The 18,953-nt window shown below is 45.2% G+C and overlaps 1 protein-coding gene across 1 annotated transcript; it reads right to left on the bottom strand.

Annotated features, from left to right (window-relative positions):
- Positions 1-482: 482 nt before the first annotated feature.
- LOC126548172 (uncharacterized) lies at positions 483-18,808 on the bottom strand. The gene is made up of 3 exons (XM_050196302.3): positions 18,593-18,808; positions 11,811-12,034; positions 483-4,762 (listed from the first exon to the last, which is right to left on the bottom strand). Exons 1-3 carry the CDS (start codon positions 18,771-18,773, stop codon positions 4,496-4,498), a joined length of 672 nt encoding a protein of 223 aa, XP_050052259.1. The 5' UTR covers positions 18,774-18,808; the 3' UTR covers positions 483-4,495.
- Between the last annotated feature and the right edge of the window lie 145 nt (positions 18,809-18,953).

Here is an 18,953-nt window from a genome sequence, read left to right as displayed (position 1 = left end):
GTTTTGGTGGCGGATAAATACTTGCGTAAAATCGTGCCGTTAAAGTCTTTACCAATATGCAATCTCCTTCGAGAGTTACATGCCTTAGGCATGCTCCATAACTGTGTACTCTAACCATTCAAATAAATAAAAAAAGAAAATTGTTGATTTTTGTTAAATTTTTGTCTGATCATTCTAATTAGTTGTGGAATTTCTGTCCTCTGATATAAGCCGCTCCGAAAACCGGAATCGTGCTATATTAGCATAGATATTTCTCTTCGGCATTTGGTCCTCTACCTCAGACTTGTATAGAGCGATTCCACAGAGAACTATGAACTGATTGTAACGCTGTTCGCACAGCATGCACCCTTGCACTTATATTGTAAGAATGAAAATTGATTCGGTATTGATATTTTGCGAGTCACCTTTCCCTTCAGTTAGAGTAGAACGTTCTTCCCATGCAGAAAGTGAATCGAAAGTGGGACAATTGACAACATGTCATGCAGCATTTCTGAAACACTTATTTATTTTTTTAACAATGTTTACGGGAATGACAATGATTGAAAAGGCTCCAGACACGTAGCTCCAAGCCCGTGAGTTCCAGCGCCGGCTTGCACTCGCTGCAAAATCTAAAATAAACCAAAGAACGAAACACACAGGCGGAAGTATAGACAGGCCCCGCCTTGAGGCATCGGCTAAACCGCGCTGCAACAAGTTTGTCCCGATGTCTATTAAAGCTGGCACGCGAGACGTTCAATACAAACTTTGGCACAAGAACTGCTGATTTGAGGGACCATGAGACGACACTCGTTATCAATTAATCGTATTCAATTGTTGATTGCCACGTGTGATTTTTGCCGTACCGTAAGCGAAACCTACGGACAAATTCCTTGCGTTCTGAAAACTTTTTTTGATGTTATCATCATGAATTTATAACATCCTCTCAGGAACTGCAACCGTCGGCCTTCCAGTCTTCACACAGTCAAACACCTCAACGCAGTAGCGTTGCTAGAAGCATACACGATGTAATAATGTATACGCGAACTGTCAAACGTACAGCTCTTTTGTTCGTTTGTTTGTTTAATTTGATCATTTTTTTAATGCGCCGCATGAAAGCAAATATCGTCATTTTTGTCTTTGCAGCTGTGTTATGCGGAGAAGCGGACGTATAACAACCTGCACGACAAAGAACAAGCGTCAAGAAGCAGAATGGCAAAGTTTTACGAATTATGTGCCGTCATTATACCGAGTTTCGGATGCATCCTTATAGTGCAGATACGAACCTTGTCATACACTCCCTAAGCCGCTCCATTCTGTAAACGCCACTGGCGCCATCGTTCTTCAAGATATGATTAACCCTTGATTTCAATAACTCAATTTCACTTAGAATATCAATTGAGTCAAATGGAACGTCAATTTTATTTAGGCAATGTCTCCGCGACGCGCCTCATAATCGCGTATCAAGCTAGCTGACATGACTCATAAAGCCGGTTGTCATTAGGAATAATTACCTATCGATCATTCCGCGTTATATCACTCGACCCATTTCGAATTTTGTTTAACATTTTCTTCAAAACTGTGGCCTTTGAGGAATCGGCATGGTGCAGGGCTTTGCAGCGAACACTGTTATATATTGAAGCAGAGCTTTTACAGGTTCTGCCGGACAACTGCTTTGTCGTGGCGAAGGCGCCAAATATAGCAAAGTTTTCTTACTGATGCAGTATTGTATACGCATGTATGTCAAGCAAACTCCTAAATGGCCCCTTGTTACTATAAGAAGAAAACAAAAAGAATAAGCAAAAAAAAAAAAAGAAACAATTCGGAAGACCACTCTTCGAAATATGCATTGTATAAGAGCCACGCTTGCTGAAATGAAAATATGGGTTGTTCGAGCGACACGTACAACACAATGAGTCGAAATTATCCCTAAGTGTTATGGGAAAATAGGAGCCGAAGCACTGATGGTGCGGCTGTTTTTATCTTCCACAGCACTTCAATCGACGTTTTGAGTCGCCATTTCAACACCCGATAGCCTGACGCACAATTGTGCTGGAAAACTTCCACAAATTGGAATGGCTTTTGAAAAATAAAAGAAAATAACAGCCTTCTACCCCTGCAAAGTAAACACATCCCGTAAACTCAGTTTCCAGAAAGCTGTTTAAAGAAAATTTTGTTACCTATCCAACTGACCATTCTGCTTCCTTCAGCGAGATATGTCCGCCTATCTATACGGTACAGTCCAGCTGTAGTGGTCCAACTGTGCCTGCTATCTGCTACAGGCCATTCTTATCTATATGTGTCCAGCTCAAGAAAAAGAACAACAAGAAAACTAACAATCAATGTCGCGTTGCGCGAAGGCCAGTGGCCGCCTAACAGTCAACCTACTTATCGAGAAAGACATCTCTTACAACAGTATAACGGTAGCATATATAAAACAGTTAATCGAATAACTATGTCACAACACTGACGTTCGACTAGGTTCTGGGGCCCGTATTCACAAAAACACTTCGCATGCCCTGTCCTCCATCTCGCCAACTCCGTGCAGTGCGGCGAAGACGAAGTTCGTGCCAGCCAATCAGAAACCAGAGAGTGTTGTGTGTTCAACAGAATTAAGGGAAGAAGAGGGCTCGCCCGCCGTGCACCACTGATTCTTTCGTGAAGCTTCCATTCAGCCGGTGTCTCGCGGAGGCCGACCGCGGAAGCTGACAATGGAGGAGTCTTTGTTCCGGTTTTATTTTCTGACACAGCTGGCGCAACCCATATAGCTTCCGCTTAACTGCATGGAACTGCTGAGATGGAGTATAGAAAGAGAAGGGTTTATGGAGAACGAGCGGCGCCCAATTACGATAGCAAACACATATTATTCCTATAGGAAAGGCTATACCGACAAAGGGCGAAAGCGTTCCTTTGAAAGAAAAGCTTTACGAATTCAGTTGGCCCCCTTCAGGGAGCTCCGTAGTAGCTGCGCCACTTTCTTAAAGAGAGAATCCGCAATGGCCCACGAAGTGGAGCTGTGAGTCACGTCCCATTCCACTGTGCGTCACACTGCGAGACCGCGGCAACCTGGTTCCGCGGGCGCCGGCAGATCACCGAGCGGCTTTGTAAAGTTGCGGCTCTGTAAAAGGATGATCCCAGGAAGGGCTACGGCGCCAAAATTCGCGGCCTCACGTGACTCACTCACCCGCTCCTGCCACGCGCCTTTCGCAGAGTTTCATTATAAACTCGCAAGACCACGGGCCTCGCGGTACATTCCTCAAGGTAGGGAAAAAGTATACGGGAGGACTCTAGTTCCCGGCGCGTCAACCGTACTCCAAGTGCAGCTACTTCCTCGCTTGGCTCGCAGCCGCGGCGTTTTCTTTTAATTCGCTGTAAGCTTGGAGCTCATGGTGCGTACTCGTCCAGGACGGCACTGCTACAGCGGCACTATATATAAGAAATACGCCCAAGAAGAGAAGGTGCGCTATATGCGAGAGCTGCTGATGATCTACCATAGCGAGAGAAAACACTGTGGGAGTGTGCGCCGGAAGTTGTGACCTCGCTGCTCTCTAAATAGAATTTATTTTCAATACTTGGATCCAGCCAGATTTAAGGCGCATGCCCAAAGCTTACTCCGCTGTACATTTACCTGCTCCTTTCGCTGAACGTATCAGCACCTTCTCGAGAACGAGCGCCTCGCCCTCAGATGGAGAACGCTGTCGTCGTATCACTTATCGAGACCCGCGTACAGGGAGGGGCGTTAAGTACGCCCATGCTTCCAAACGTGATCAACAACTCTCACTGAACTCCTCCACGGTGAACAGCTCGATTCGTGAAGCGTCAAGTGCTGTCTCTCGAACGCGGCACAAACGCAACACAAACGACGCGAATTAGATTTGCACTGCAGGAACTTGGTCGAACACAACGAACGCAACTGGATAAACACGTGCACTTGTAGTGTCCCTATATGTGCATGCCTGTCGATCTCGATGGTTCTTGTTCTCGACAGATTACAAATGACTGGTGCTTTCTCGAATAAACTTCATTTGGCAGTCACCGCTCGTCCCGTCGTGGTTGTTTTTCTTGTTCATGCCCTCGTCCCTTCGCGCTGCTTCAAGTCGTATGCGACAGCATGCGACGCCGTCCGGCGCGAAATACCAAGTGCTCCTCTATAGGGTTGATTCGTCCAAGCTTGCGCAGCGCAACTGTAATTCACATTCAGACCAACCAGCCAAGAGACAAACTACGTGGGTCTCTATAACAACAGCCAGTCAGGCAAGTCGGAATGGAATCGTAGTGGAATAAACCGCAAGAAAAAACGGAAACACGTAGCACACCCGACAAGAGTCCGGGGTAGCGTACGGTGCTGCTTCTTCACAACTCAAAGCAAGAAAAAAAAAAGAAAAGAAAAGAAAAGACGGGACGCACTACTTCTCACGACTCGAACGATGATCGTATGTGAGATTTGTGCTCGTCTCTCAACGAGTTCAACCGTGGCTTCCATTCGGGAAACGTCTCGGGCCGAGGGCCGCCGTTCCGCTCACAGGCACGCGGCCACCAGCAGGGCGAGCAGGGGCACGGTGAGCCGACGCGAGGCGAGCAGCGCCCGGCCCCCTTCCTCGAGCAGGGCGCGCGCCTCGTTGCCCGTGTTGCAGAGGCTCTCGGCGCAGCACGAGTGGCACAGGTAGAGCCGCAGCCGCTCGCCCACCGCCACGCACTCGGTGGTGCAGTGCTCGCTGCAGTTGCGCTCGATCGAGAAGGGCCGCATGGCGCCGCCCGGGTCCACGCTGTAGTCCACGCGGGTCACCTGCGCGGTTGCGGCGTGACAGCCCGTCCTTCGCGAGACGGCTGGACGCGGAGTTTATAGCACTACGCTTACTACGTAGGCGACTCTGATGCCGCCCTCGTTCAGCTATACCGTGTAATTGATGTGGTAATAGTGCGTGATTTTTTTTTTTGTCGTCTTTTAATCCTCGTGCTTATGCTCGGCCTCATTTATAACCCTTAACCTGCTGTTTATTGGCGTAAATTTTCAAGAAATCACATTTTTTTTTTTGTCTAAACGCGCGAAGACAATAAGGCCCTGCGCACACGCGTAGTCATTGCGAACTGTTGCACTTATAACCCGACGCTTCGTTGAGTGCGATTCATTTGAAATTCACAAGATCGTTTGTAGCCAGAACGACCAAGTTTATGGGGCTACTCCTGGACCTTGACGCACCATTCCCGTGCTGGCTGAACCACCGTGCTGGCAACTCCCGTAGCCACTAGCATGCCAGATTTTCCTCGAGTAATTTTTTTTATATTGCGAAGCTCGGTGGTTTTGACGAAAAGTGATGCCGTGTGAATTGATTGAAACGATATATACTGCACAATCGGATGCTTTATTTTTTTTCGCGCCCACGGCATCCGGTGAGCCGCGATCATCTTGGCCGGAAAATAATACCAGGAAATAACGGGATGATGGGGTCTTGCTAGTTGAGTTGTTGTTGAGTTGAGTTGTTGTAGGCTACTGGTGGGATTAGCCTTGCAGTTGCTGCCGGCAATTGCTGCCGGCAATTGCTCCACCGTAGCGACACTTAAAATTCAATCGTGCGTGTTTTATTTTCTCACCGGCACGAGCGCCGTCCTTTTGCTGAGTTCTTTCGCTACGAATGAAGGATAGCACGTGCATCGCAAGAGGCGCTCCGTGCTGGCAGTATTTTGCAACCAGGGGCGAAAAGAAGGCTGACCCAGTAAGTCGTTCGCGCTTTTAAGAAATGTTGCTGTATTGGCCTGCGCCTCGGCGCTATATAGTCATTCACAATACAATAACTATGGCGCCAGCCGATCTCCAGCCGCTCATTTACCGTCGAACAACCGTGTGACATTGTACTTAAGAAGAAGAAAAAAACAGCCAATGAAAGACGCACACAAGAAACATGCAAGAAGACAGGAAAGAGGCTGGTTCTTTCCTGTCTTTCTGTAGGTTTCCTGTGTGCGTCTTTTTTTGGCTGTATTTTTTTTTTCTTAGATACAATGCACCAACTAGCCCAACAACGTGTTTTAACCGTGCGACACTTATTCCCTGATTGGATGATGCCAGCTCTATGTAACTGTAACAGAAAATTTGAGCGTATCTTTAACGTGACGCCAAGTACGGCTGTTAGGCACATGCATCAGAAAATAACGGCGCGAGGAACGGACGCAGCGCGTTCGGAAGGAGAGGGTGAAAGCGCTTGTCTGTTTGCAACATATTAGCGCAATAATAAGACACAACACGTAGAAATGGACATACAGGACAGGCAAGGGCGTAGCCAGGGGGCTACGCCCCCCCCCCCCCCCCCCCGACAAAAGTTTCGGGGGGAGGGGGGGGGCTGAAGCCCCATAAGCGAAATTTTTTCGTGCTGTCATGCACCGCCGACCAAAACAACCCCCGGTGCCGGAAATCATTCTGGATATTGTCTAGAATGTCATTTTCACGCTCGAAAAGACATCTCATTGCGTACATTACGAACTCGGGCTGGATTTAGCTGCAACGCCCATGCAGCGGGAGTCGCATAACGCAAGTAGCCCCGTCCGAGCACAAAGTTACAAGGGCGCTTTGATGACGAGCGGGCTCGTCGCGGCATCTCGCGGAGGCCGCGGAATCTACGGAGCACATGGATTGCAATTCCGAAACTTTATGGCTATAATGTTCTCAAACTTTTGATACGAAAGGTGCATTGACAATTCCAAAGTCGTGCTTTAGATTTTCAATTCCGGAACATTGTGGGTTTAATGTTGTTATGAACATTTGAAGCCAAAGGCGCGTTGACTTCTCTAAAGTCCAGCATCGGAACATACAACGAGACAAGCCAGATCAACACACTATAAGACAAGTTGACAAAGCACGCAGCGAGGTCCGATGAGACGAAGCGTTGTGGCGGTTCATTTATGCCGTCATGTCACAGAAAAGCATATTAACATTTCTTTCCACCTGCCCCAAAGTATCCATGTGAAGGCACTAAAGTCAGCAGGGGTAACTACGTTCTTATTTATTTTCATACTTTGACTTTTATTCGCGAGGGCACATTGAGCCTCTTCAGTTTTCTTGTTCTCGCTACTCGTGCGCTGCCAGAGCCAACAAGAGCGCATGCATTTTTCTCGTGTTGCCCCGACCATCACGCGGCGCACTTCGGTGCGCGTTCGTTTTTCTCTGGCCGAGTGGATTTTCGCCTGGCAGTGTTTTGGACGCCTTCTGTCTAGCAGACGAGAAAAAGAAACAATGGTCGCTCGCCGCCATCACTGTGGAGACTCGACGTATCGCAACGCTTTCGCTTGAACGCAACCTCCCCGGAAAGTCTTGTCTCGCCGGTGTAGGATACCGAGCAGTATGCGTATGGTTCTCTGTGGACCAAGCGTCTCACGTTTTCTTCGATATTCCTTCGGTAGCCATATTAGGTGCCCAAAGTAGGCATTCGATTACAGCCAACATACTTTCCTTTGCGTTTCTTCATTTCGGTGACCCCATCCTACAAAAAAAAAAAAAAAAGAAGAAGGACATTGTTGCGGCGCAGCGAATTGTCGCATGGTGAAAGTACGATTTTGTTACTTCTTTTGCGGAAAATAATAGGCCACGGGACGCTTCAGTTGCCGGATATTCTTATCATATTATTGCGACAGCAATTATATGGATACTTCAGGCGCGACGATGGTGCCTCAGTCTTGTGTGCGCAAGGGAGAAAAGTGGGCAGGAAGCGCTGCCTTCCGTCGCGCGCGATACATCGGGGGGAGTGGAGGGAGGAGGGGCGGGCCTTAGGATTCTGTGATGTGTGAATCTGCGATTGTGCAACATGTTTATTTGCCTTGTTTTACGCATTATATACCGCGACTTTTTCTTTGATACGTAGATTTATTGGATATTTCTAAGGATATTTAAATATCTTATTGCGAGGTTTTGTGTATGCGTGTAGTGAACTTTGTTTCCAGTAACACTTTTATTTTGCCGTTTATCAAGCTGTATCTTCGCATTTGTATATTCCATTGTATCTTCGCATTTCTAATATACGAGGGCGAGTCAAATGAAAGTGAGCCAACCAACCCCGCGCAATAATGGTTCTGTTCATTATCTGCGAAGCATATGCGCTTAGTACACAGGCATCTCTCACTTACAAAAGTGACACGCAGGTGTGAGGATAAAGGTTCTTGAATGCTCTCATACACTGGGTTGAACATGGTTGCGTAACATAATGGACACTCCAAAAGTTGAACGGCGTGGTGGCGTGAGGTTTTTGACAGCTGAAGGTCTTCCTAAAAAGAAATCAGTCGCCGTATGGCTGCCGTATATGGTGAGCATTGCATTTGATTGGCCACTGTGAAGCATTGGAGCAAACGGTTGAAAAAGGACGTGAAAGTTGCAAAGACGATCCAAGACCGGGCCAAAGCCATCGTGCAATCACCCTCAACAAAAAAGCAAAAGTTCATGAGCTTATGAGACAAGAACGGAGGATAAACATCGATGAACTGGCAGAGCGTGTGAACATCAGTCGCGGTTCGGTTCACACCATAATTCATGAACATCTCGGTCATCGGCTCTTGTGTGCGCAATGGATGCCCAAGATTTTTAACCACCGCCAGAAGACGGAGACGTTCGGCGCTGCTTTGACTCATCTGATCCGGTTTCACAATAAGGGTGACAACTTCTTGTCTGCAATTGCGACCGGGGACGAATCATGGCGCCAATACTACGAGCCTGAAACACGACGGCAAAGCTTACAGTGGAAACACTCGAGTTCACCACCCCCAAAGAAAGCAAAGGCCGTCACTTCCGCCGGAAAGGTGTTGTTTAATTTTTTTCAATTGTCAGGGGCCATCTCTGATAGAATTTGCTAAACCTGGAGAGACTATTAATCATTTCCGATATTGTGAAACGCCGGATCGGCTGGGTGTTGCAATCAAGAACGAACGACATGGAAAATTGACGAATGGGGTCATCTTGCTCGACGACGATTCACGCGTTTCCACGTCGCTGATGTGATCAACACAAAACTGGCAAAGTTCAAGCAAGAAACGCTACAACATTCGCCATACAGCCCAGACCTGTCGTCTTGCGACTTCCTCATTTTGGGGCAATTGAAGAAACAGCTCAAGAGAACCAGATTCGTGTCGGACGATGACGTGAAAGAGTCAGTTACACACTTTCGGAAGCAATAACCCAAGGAAATTTATAAGACGGGAATTACGCGGCTCTTTAGTCAGTGGGACAAATGTCTAAATGCTCGTGGAGACTACTTTTAAACAAAGTACCCCGTTTGTCATATATTCACATTGGCTCACTTTCATTTGGCTCGCCCTCGTATAGTTTGCTGAACTTCTGCTTTTTATATGTGCTCTCTGTTACGACTATAATTTCGGTGCAATTGCTCACAATACACGACCGGTGACAGCTGCTCCTGAGCAATACATTGGAACAAAGGACAGCGTCATTAAGATTTTTCCCTGGCTGTTGTGTATGTACAAAATGTAAACAAGGTTCTTGACTGACAAAGTTTCATTGAAATATTTTTCCCCAACGCCTTCATATCACGCACAATAAATTTTTCATATCAGCTGCATGCACTGCTTTGCTGGTTTCGAACTGATATAGTTCTAAATTTCGTGTGATATTTTCTTTACTTATTAAATAGACAAAAACATGGAAGCATTGATATAAGTTCTTTCGGGCACGAAAGAATGAACTCGTATGTCCCAAAAATTTTGAAAAAAAAAAATGCATATTTTGCTTGTCTTGACAGTGCACAGCGTTCAAGAATTCGTTTGCAGCACCTTTCGTGATGGCAATGCAGTTATTATTCATGTATTTGATCCCTTGACAAATTATATAAAGAGTAGGCCGAGCTTCAATGTGAGCCCCTCTCCCCCCGAACGAAATTTCTGGCTACTCCACTGGTGGCATGCACTGCTTTGCTGCTTTCGAACTGATATAGTTCTAAAGTTCGTGTGATATTTTCTTTACTTATTAAATAGACAAAAAAGATGGAAGCATTGATATAAGTTCTTTCGGGCACGAAGGAATGAACTCGTATGTCCCAAAAATTTTGAAAAAAAGGAAATGGATATCTTGCTTGCCTTAACAGTGCACAGCGTTCAAGAATTCGTTTGCAGCACCTTTGGTGATGGCAATGCAGTTATTATTCATGTATTTGATCCCTTGACAAATTATATAAAGAGTAGGCCGAGCTTCAATGTGAGCCCCTCTCCCCCCGAACGAAATTTCTGGCTACTCCACTGGTGGCATGCACTGCTTTGCTGCTTTCGAACTGATATACTTCTAAAGTTCGTGTGATATTTTCTTTACTTATTAAATAGACAAAAACATGGAAGCATTGATATAAGTTCTTTCGGGCACGAAAGAATGAACTCGTATGTCCCAAAAATTTTGAAAAAAAAAAAAATGCATATTTTGCTTGTCTTGACAGTGCACAGCGTTCAAGAATTCGTTTGCAGCACCTTTCGTGATGGCAATGCAGTTATTATTCATGTATTTGATCCCTTGACAAATTATATAAAGAGTAGGCCGAGCTTCAATGTGAGCCCCTCTCCCCCCGAACGAAATTTCTGGCTACTCCACTGGTGGCATGCACTGCTTTGCTGCTTTCGAACTGATATACTTCTGAAATTCGTGTGATATTTTCTTTACTTATTAAATAGACAAAAACATGGAAGCATCGATATAAGCTCTTTCGGGCACGAAGGAATGAACTCGTATGTCCCAAAAATTTTGAAAAAAAGAAAATGGATATTTTGCTTGTCTTGACAGTGCACAGCGTTCAAGAATTCGTTTGCAGCACCTTTGGTGATGGCAATGCAGTTATTATTCATGTATTTGATCCCTTGACAAATTATATAAGGAGGAGGCCGAGCTTCAATGTGAGCCCCTCTCCCCCCGAACGAAATTTCTGGCTACTCCACTGGTGGCATGCACTGCTTTGCTGCTTTCGAACTGATATACTTCTAAAGTTCGTGTGATATTTTCTTTACTTATTAAATAGAGAAAAACATGGAAGCATCGATATAAGTTACTTCGGGCACAATTTTTGGGCCATACGAGTGTATTCTTTTATGAAAAGATACATATTTTAGTTGTCTTGACAGTGCGTAGCGTTCCAGAATTCGTTTCCAGCATCTTTCGTGATTAAAAATTAAATTAGATTATGGGGTTTTATGTGCCAAAACCACTTTCTGGTTATGAGGCACGCCGTAGTGGAGGACTCCGGAAATTTTGAGCACCTGAGGTTCTTTAACGTGCCCCTAAATCTAAGTACACGGGCGTTTTCGCATTTCGCCCCCACCGAAATGTGGCCGCCGTGACCGGGATTCGATCCCGCGACCTCATGCTTAGCATGCCCAACACCAGAGCCACTGAGCAACCACGGCGGGTATCTTTCGTGAAGCAATGCAGTTATTATTCATGTGTTTGATCCCTTCACACATTTTATAAGGAGGAGGCCGAGCTAATATAGGAGGCAGCACTTTTTTCCTTTTTACAACCATAGCCGTTATATGGCCTCTTCACTGGCTCACATTAACGTTTTCAGCCTGCGGCTGATATCGGCTAATACCTATACTTGACCAGCCATGCATGCACGTTTACACCTTCATCGGATTGCCGGGAAACATGTTCTTTGGACAGTTCCGCGCGCGGATGGAAAGGGCGCATACTGCCTCTCCTCTGCATTTCGAGCACTGCACTCAGGAATGCAGAAGAAAAGAACGATGGCGAAAAAGAACGTCTGAGAGAAATAGATTAGAGAACGAAAGGGAAAGGTTGGCGTTCAATAGCAAACGCTTGATATCTCGTTACGTAGCTTAGCGCAAAAGGTCGCGGTGCTAACCGTGCAAAATCGGTGCGACGGCGGGCAGGTGCGCCTCATGGCGAGGCTCATGTTGTGCGGGAAGCGGCATCCCTCGCCTTCCAGCTGCGAGTTGCACGAGTAGCAGGTCAGGTTCTGTCGCTCCTCCGTGGCTGCCACCACGGCCGACGACGGACTTCCACCGGTGGCGGCCGCCGCTGCAGCAGCCGCCGCTCCGCGTCCCGGAGAACCGCGGACCCCCGAACCTGTGTGGGACGGGGCAGATTATCGTGCGACAACAGTCCGGTCTCTCCTCGTGCTGGGTTGACCGGACAGACTTGGGCATATTCCGAGAACCACAAAGTTTGAATAAGGCAGCCATTTTACTTGAAGAGCCGGACGGATAGAGTGTGCTCTACGAACGGTTCAAGGGTATCGCATGGCATTCGTCGGGATCATATAGATGGCGCCGCACCTGCGGAGAGCCACCAGAGGGCGCGCGAGGCTGCCACAACTTAGTGTTTCTGTATATGCTACAGTTGGTAGCATATACAGTAACTCTACCACAACTATTAACTGGATTAGCTGGTCAGGAGTCGAGATAAGTAAGAGACGGTTAGAGTATTGTTGGAAAAATAGCAGGGAAGAGATGGATAGAACCGGAGTCATTGCAAGCGTAGGTATAATGGTACAATATAGTGAGAGAGGTTTCAAATACGAAATCTGGGATCGAGATTTTTAAAAATAAGTTATGAGGTTTTACGTGCCAAAAACACTTTGTGACTATGATGCACGCCGTACTGGAGGACTCCGGAAATTTCGAACACCTGGGGTTCTTTAACGTACACCTAAATCTAAGTACACGGGTGTTTTCGCATTTCGCTCCCATCGAAATGCGGCCGCCGTGGCTGGGATTCGATCCCGCGACCTCGTGCTCAGCAGCCCAACACTATAGCCACTGAGAAACCACGGCGAGTAGGATAGAGATCAGATAGGCAAAGTCCTAGATAGCGATAAATACAGTAAAGCCTGATTAAATCAAGCAGGCTAGGTGACTATTTCTTCCCGACCCGTTTTAAGGGAGATGCCAATAAATATAATCATCATTATTATTATTATTAGGGCAACCTCGTTACAGCTAAAAACAGAACGAATAAGCAATTGTGTGACTAACACTACCCCTGGGAAAACACGGGCAATGCGGGAGATGGAAATTCAAGACGATGAGCAAAACGTGAACAAGGTGAATGCAGGAGGCTCCTGCATTCACCTTGTTCACGCAACACTACCCCTATAGCACACGATATATACGTTCTACGTGTTCTATTCACACTGTGAACATGATACTTGTGTTGCGTGCGCAAGTTCATCGGTGCTGATTGTTTGAAGACAAAGGAATAGAAAAGTGAGGCAGCGACCAGGGCAGAAAGAACAGCACGATAGACAGGACGTAAAGAGGGGACAAACAACGGCGCTGGATACGGCGGCGCTTATATATGATGACGACATTTCATTCTTTACGCGTAAAAAAAAAAGTAAGAGAAAAAAAGAAAGAAAACGTCTTTTTTTTTTTTTTTTTGCACCACGTACGAAAGAAGGTATAGCGTCAGCGTTCGGTGCTGCGCAAATCTATTCTAACGCTTTGCAACGCTTGGCATGCAGCTGCGCGTACAAGGAGTTCGCGTTGTCACTTCCGATGCTCTCCCGCATACGTGCGACACTCTCTTCACTGGGAAAACACGGGGAAGGCGGGAAATGTAAATTCAAGACGATGAGCAAAACGAGAACAAGGTGAAAGCAGGAGCCAGCGTTTCGACAAGTGGACTTGTCTTCTTCAAGGCGACACATGCTTTCCTATATACTGTGGCGAGGAAAGCATACGTCGCCTTGAAGAAGACAAGTCCACTTGTCAAAACGTTGGCGCCTGTTTTCACCTTGTTCACGTTTTGCTCACTCTCCTCACTGGGGAACTTAAAAAAATCTCGGGAGCTGTGCCCGCTGTTCTGCCCCTTGCGCGACGAATGCCATCCGAGGTGTGCTATCACTAGAGCACCACCACGAGTTAGATCGGCGTTTCATCGCAACTGCATTGTCCTGTGATCCCTCGCGCCCCGCAACCCTCCTCCGTTTCCGTACCGCGACCTTCTGCAGCTGCGCGCTCCCGGCGCGACTGAGCTTCCTTTTTCCACAGCTTCCTCGTCCGGCATTACCACGTGTCGCCACGGAACCCCGTTGGGGCGCTGAGCAGGTCGATCTCGGTGGCAACCTGCTGCCGCCTGTTCAAATTAATTGATCAAATTTAGGCATATTGGAAGGTAGTCTTCGTTCGAAATGCACTCTTTGAGCAAGAATTACAAGAAAAAAAAGAAAGAAGGCTCTGAAACAACAACCAAATATGCTTAGGCTCACGGATGCCATAAAACTTCATGGAAGCGTGCACAGTAAGAGTTGTTGTACTCGTGATTTTACTTTCACAGTGAGCACAGGACAACGACAACGCGGGGTGGTGATGGTGTAACAGGGTGTGATAGGGACCACAGAACCGGCGTACAATGTCTAAAGCCTCGACGGATTCCACAGGCTTTTTTGCCGACACTTCTTTTTTTACCTCAAATTTCAGTGCAAAACGTGAAAGCTAGCTCAGGGAGAAATCGCACGCATGCGCACAGCATCACCCTCTCCCCCACCTGCGACCCCTTCCACTTTAAACCCACACACACGCACGCACACGGTGTTCATAAAGAGGTGCACTAGGCAATGTTTCGCCGATGAAACCTTGTGTTTTTGCGCTCATCGGGGGAAATGGCCCTGCTTCACTGCATTCTTGAGGTGCCAATGCCGTGCCTGACAAAGCGAAATCGGGGACCGACTTTTTCCGATACGCACGTTGCCCAAAATACGGTGGCTTCAGTGTCGCTAAAATGCGCGGCTAATGCCTTGTTCTTGCTTTACGTGCATTCCTTCGTATCATACTTCGTCTTTATATACACGTTATAGTTGTCTGTCACCACTCCTGCCGTATCACGTTATTTAATGCTACGTTTATTTTCTTTGCTCGTCCCTACTCCTTTATACAAGGTGTCCCAGCTAACTTTGGACAGAGTTTAAAAATATGCGAGTGCCACGTAGCTGGACAGAACCAAGTTAATGCTGTTTGCCGTCGCCTGTAAATATTCCAACTATCTTTTTCATTCCGCCTAAATAGATAATTAGTCTTAATTATTTAATCGACTCCTCAAATATTATAATGACATGAAAAGTGTCAATGAGAACGTTGTAGAGCGACGTGAAAAAAACTCCCGATACAGCTTTGTTTTGCTCAATACGTGCTACATAAAAGTGTTTTTAGTGCGAAAGAAGCCCGCGAATGCACGCAAAGTGCCTCGAGCGGACAGTCGCACGGCAATTTTGCGGGCATTCGCGAGCTCCTCTCAAGATCGGAAAGACACTATTATGTAGCACGTATTGATCAACAGAAAGCTGTATTGGGAGTCTTTGTCATGTCGCTCTGCTATTTTCTCATTGACACTTTTCTCCTAATTATACTAGTTGAGAATATGATTAATTAATTAAGACTAATTACATAATTAGGCGAAATGAAAAAAAAATTTTGCTTGAGTATCTCCAAGCGACGGCAAACAGCATTACCTTGATTCTGTCTAGCTACGTGTCATTCGCATATTTTTTAACTACGGCTAAATTTAGCTGGGACACCCCGAATACGTGTCTATTCCTCGACTCACCCTTGTGTGCAGGAGAACACCTTCAGCTCACAGGTTTACTCAGCGTCATCTTTTAAAGTCACCAGCAGCAGTAAGGAGCTGCCACATTTCCATATGGGGAAAATGCACAAACTCTCGTGTATTAGAATTTACACGCTACATCGAAAAACCCCACATGATTGAAAATCCGGAGTTCCCCCCGTGCGGCATCTCTCATCACAACCCGTGATTTGCCTTGGCACAATTAGCCAATAATTTGCTTTAGATTTTTTTAATACGCAGCCATCCCGTGATTTAAAATCAGCAAAAGAAAGTGGGATACTCTTTCTCAACAATTCATTATTCTAGAATACGTATTGATGATGCATGTCTGACGACTTGCGATATAGGGTGAACTTAAAAAAAAAAAAAGAAAAAGAAAAGAAAGAAAGTAAACTGCAAGAAAACTTAGTACGTGTGAATCGCTTTCATTGTTTCCTAAACTTCAACCTGGTTCTTTTACCTCTTTCAAGGAGGCTCTCAATTTTAATTTCTCGTTGTATAATACAGAACAAGGGATGACGATTTCTTTATTTATTTATATCATATACTGCAGGCCCTCAGTAAGGGCCCAAGCAGGAGGGGCATAATTTACATACAAAAACACACAAAAAACAAACGCGACACCTAAAGGACAGTAAGTTTGAACAATTCGATAAAGAGGATAAGACACAGTCAAGAAAATAAAGATGTGAATGAAGAGATAATTCGGCAAATGCACAAAACCATTATAGAACTAAAAACAAGGTACCCACGAAAACCCATAACTAATTTAGCAACATATTTTCTCCATATTAACAGTGCTACATAAATGTGTTGCGCGTAAGTTGTCCCAGTCTGTTACTGAACGCGAGAAAAAAAAAACGATATTTGAAAAGGTTAGTTATGGTGAGATAAGGCGTTAAATATCAAAGGTGTCGATGCTTTGTTCGGCGCGCTACAAGTTGCTTCAGCTAAGAGTGTGGACTGAGAGTGATAATTATTATTTAATAACGAGAAAAGAAGTTTTAGCCTGAATTTTCCTTCGTAACGGTAATGTTTGAATGATATGTGCCTGCATTAGGCTGGTTGGTAAGTCAGTTGAATGGTGTTTGTAAAAGAATAAATCTTATCGCTTTACACTGTATAATTTCCAAGGAGTCGATGTTAGTTTCGATGTAAGAATCCTATACAGCGCATGCATATATCACTTTAGATCGGATGAGTGAGTAATAAGCTAATAATAGTGTGTCTGGGGGAGCCTGTTTTGATTTATGTCTCAGAAAGCAAGGCTTTTCGAAAGCCGACTTACATAGGTTAGAAACGCGCAAGTTTCAGGATAAGTTCTTTGCTATTGTGACGCCAACATACTTATATTAAGCAACCTCTGTGAGAGGCTCGGAAGGAACGCGGTAGGCAACGGACAGTTTGTTATTTATTTATTTTAATGAAGACGGTTTTGTTAGCATTTAGTTCCCTGTTACATTCACTGCCCCAAGATACAATGGTCAGAATCAAGTGTTATTTGGTCTTGATGGTAAGTTATTTTATTAAACAGCACACAGTCATCAGCAAACAATCTCATTTCTACCCACGGATTACTTACGTTAACAATGTCATTAATATAAATTAGGAATAGTAACGGTCCTAATACCGTTATTGTGGGTGCTCTGTGCGACAACCGAAGTAAGACAAGCTACCCGGAAAAATAATTATCAATTTCACCAAACTGCTTGCGGTTAGTTATGTACGCAGTAATTATGTAAATTGGTAGGTTAAGCAGTTGAAGTTTTTTGGACAAGCTGCGAGTGTAAAACAAAGTCAAACGCTGTCCTAAAATCCAAAATTATGGCGCCGATTCCCCCGACCTGTCAAGAACAGTTGCAAACGTGTGAGTGAAGGTAGTTAATTGGGTAACAGTAGAAAAATAATTTCGAAAACCATGCTGGAAGTGAGAGAGAATATTTCTGTCAGTAAGGAAATTGTTAATCTGTTTGGCTATAATGTGTCCTAGTGGCTTGCAAACAAGAAAACGTTAGCGATATAGATGGTAATTTGTTAAAAGCGTAGCGTCGCCCTTTTTTCTTTTTCTTTTTTTTTTGGGGGGGGGGGTACGAATAGGACACGTGCCTTTAGCCAGTTGCTAGGAAGGACGGCAGAGGATAATTATGCATAAAAAATAATAACAAAGAACTCAGGTAAATTTTCTACGTACCTTCGTCGAAAATTGAAAATATGTGATGGGATGCTACTTCTCGTGTCATGTTTCTTGCAAACTAAGTATCCATGCTCAAACCGAAAAAAATAATAATAGCGTAAGTCAAGGTTTGATAGGCGCCTTTTTGTACCGCGATACACACATACAGAATGCAGGATGTAGTAAAAGGAAGTGACAGAAATAGAACAAAAGCAGTGTTTGCAAGCACGAGTTGAACAAGGAAATGTACGGTTACACGTAGATGAGGAAAGACAGCGAAAAGGCTGCACGAAACAAACAATGATGTCCTGAAGTCGGCTATCCGGATAGCCAGCACAGAGGTAAACAGAGTGGAACGTTTGCCCACTTGAGTCCCACAAAACCAGCGCTAATCAGTCATTTTTAATGTAATTAAATGTGCACATGTCGAGCCTCTCAATTCCACAAGGTATTACGAGCGATGAAAAATACCAACCGCTGCAGTGAACGATTTACCGGCCCTACCAACACGAAAAAATTAAGTAGGTAGGCTACAGCTCTTCAGTAAGTGCAGGCTCGCGTCTCAGCTGTTTGCGGTCATTGCTTCACTTCATGCTCGAATAGTAACGCGAGTCGAAAATATTACAGCGAACTGTGCTAAAAATTTGCGATTATTCTCTATCTTAAACATTTCTTGCCATGCAGGCAAGGCCTTCGGACTTCCTGTAAAGCATGCAGCACAGCAAGCATTAAAGTCACGCAGAGAAGCCACAAGTCGGAATTTTTGTAGCGCATTGCGATACGGGAAAACTCGACAGAGGATCTCATTTTTTTGCGAACACTTGCTCTCCATTTGAACAAAAATGACGGACTCTATTAAACCAGATGACGAAACGAGTGGTTTTTACCTGTTACGAAGATGACCATGCTGATAATAATGCACCAACACGTACTGTTCACATTCCAGCGCTTGAAAAATGACAGCGCTGGATCGTTTTGAGTGATGATGAAATGAGATTTAGATGCGGGTGAATGAGGTGCGCGGCACGTAACGTAAAAACCTATGTTGTTTTGGGGCCAATCTTCCATAGTCGATTACAACGTCGGTGGGTTTAACGCCCGTAGCGTCCTCTCACTGCCGAGAATACGTTGAAATAAAACCGAAACTGGAATTTTTTAGAATATACCACCAAAAAAATAAAAAGTACGTTCAAAAATATTCTCATAAATTAAACACATTGTAGTTATTTCTGAGTTCGTTCACAACTC

The sequence above is a fragment of the Dermacentor andersoni genome, chromosome 1, assembly GCF_023375885.2.
Source record: "Dermacentor andersoni chromosome 1, qqDerAnde1_hic_scaffold, whole genome shotgun sequence".
In the NCBI taxonomy this organism is placed as follows: Eukaryota; Metazoa; Arthropoda; class Arachnida; order Ixodida; family Ixodidae; genus Dermacentor; species Dermacentor andersoni.
The sequence above is the reverse complement of the archived record's forward strand: the minus strand, read 5'-3'. Positions and strand labels throughout refer to the sequence as shown.

Bases quoted from the DNA above. Each gene is read 5' to 3' on its own strand.
- LOC126548172 (XM_050196302.3), bottom strand. From the start codon at position 18,773: ATGGAAGATTGGCCCCAAAACAACATAGGTTTTTACGTTACGTGCCGC. The intron at 12,035-18,592 runs GTAAAAACCACT...CGTCCCACACAG, and splicing joins CATGGTCATCTTCGTAACAG to GTTCGGGGGTCCGCGGTTCT. The intron at 4,763-11,810 runs GTTAGCACCGCG...GCAACCGCGCAG, and splicing joins CGTCGCACCGATTTTGCACG to GTGACCCGCGTGGACTACAG.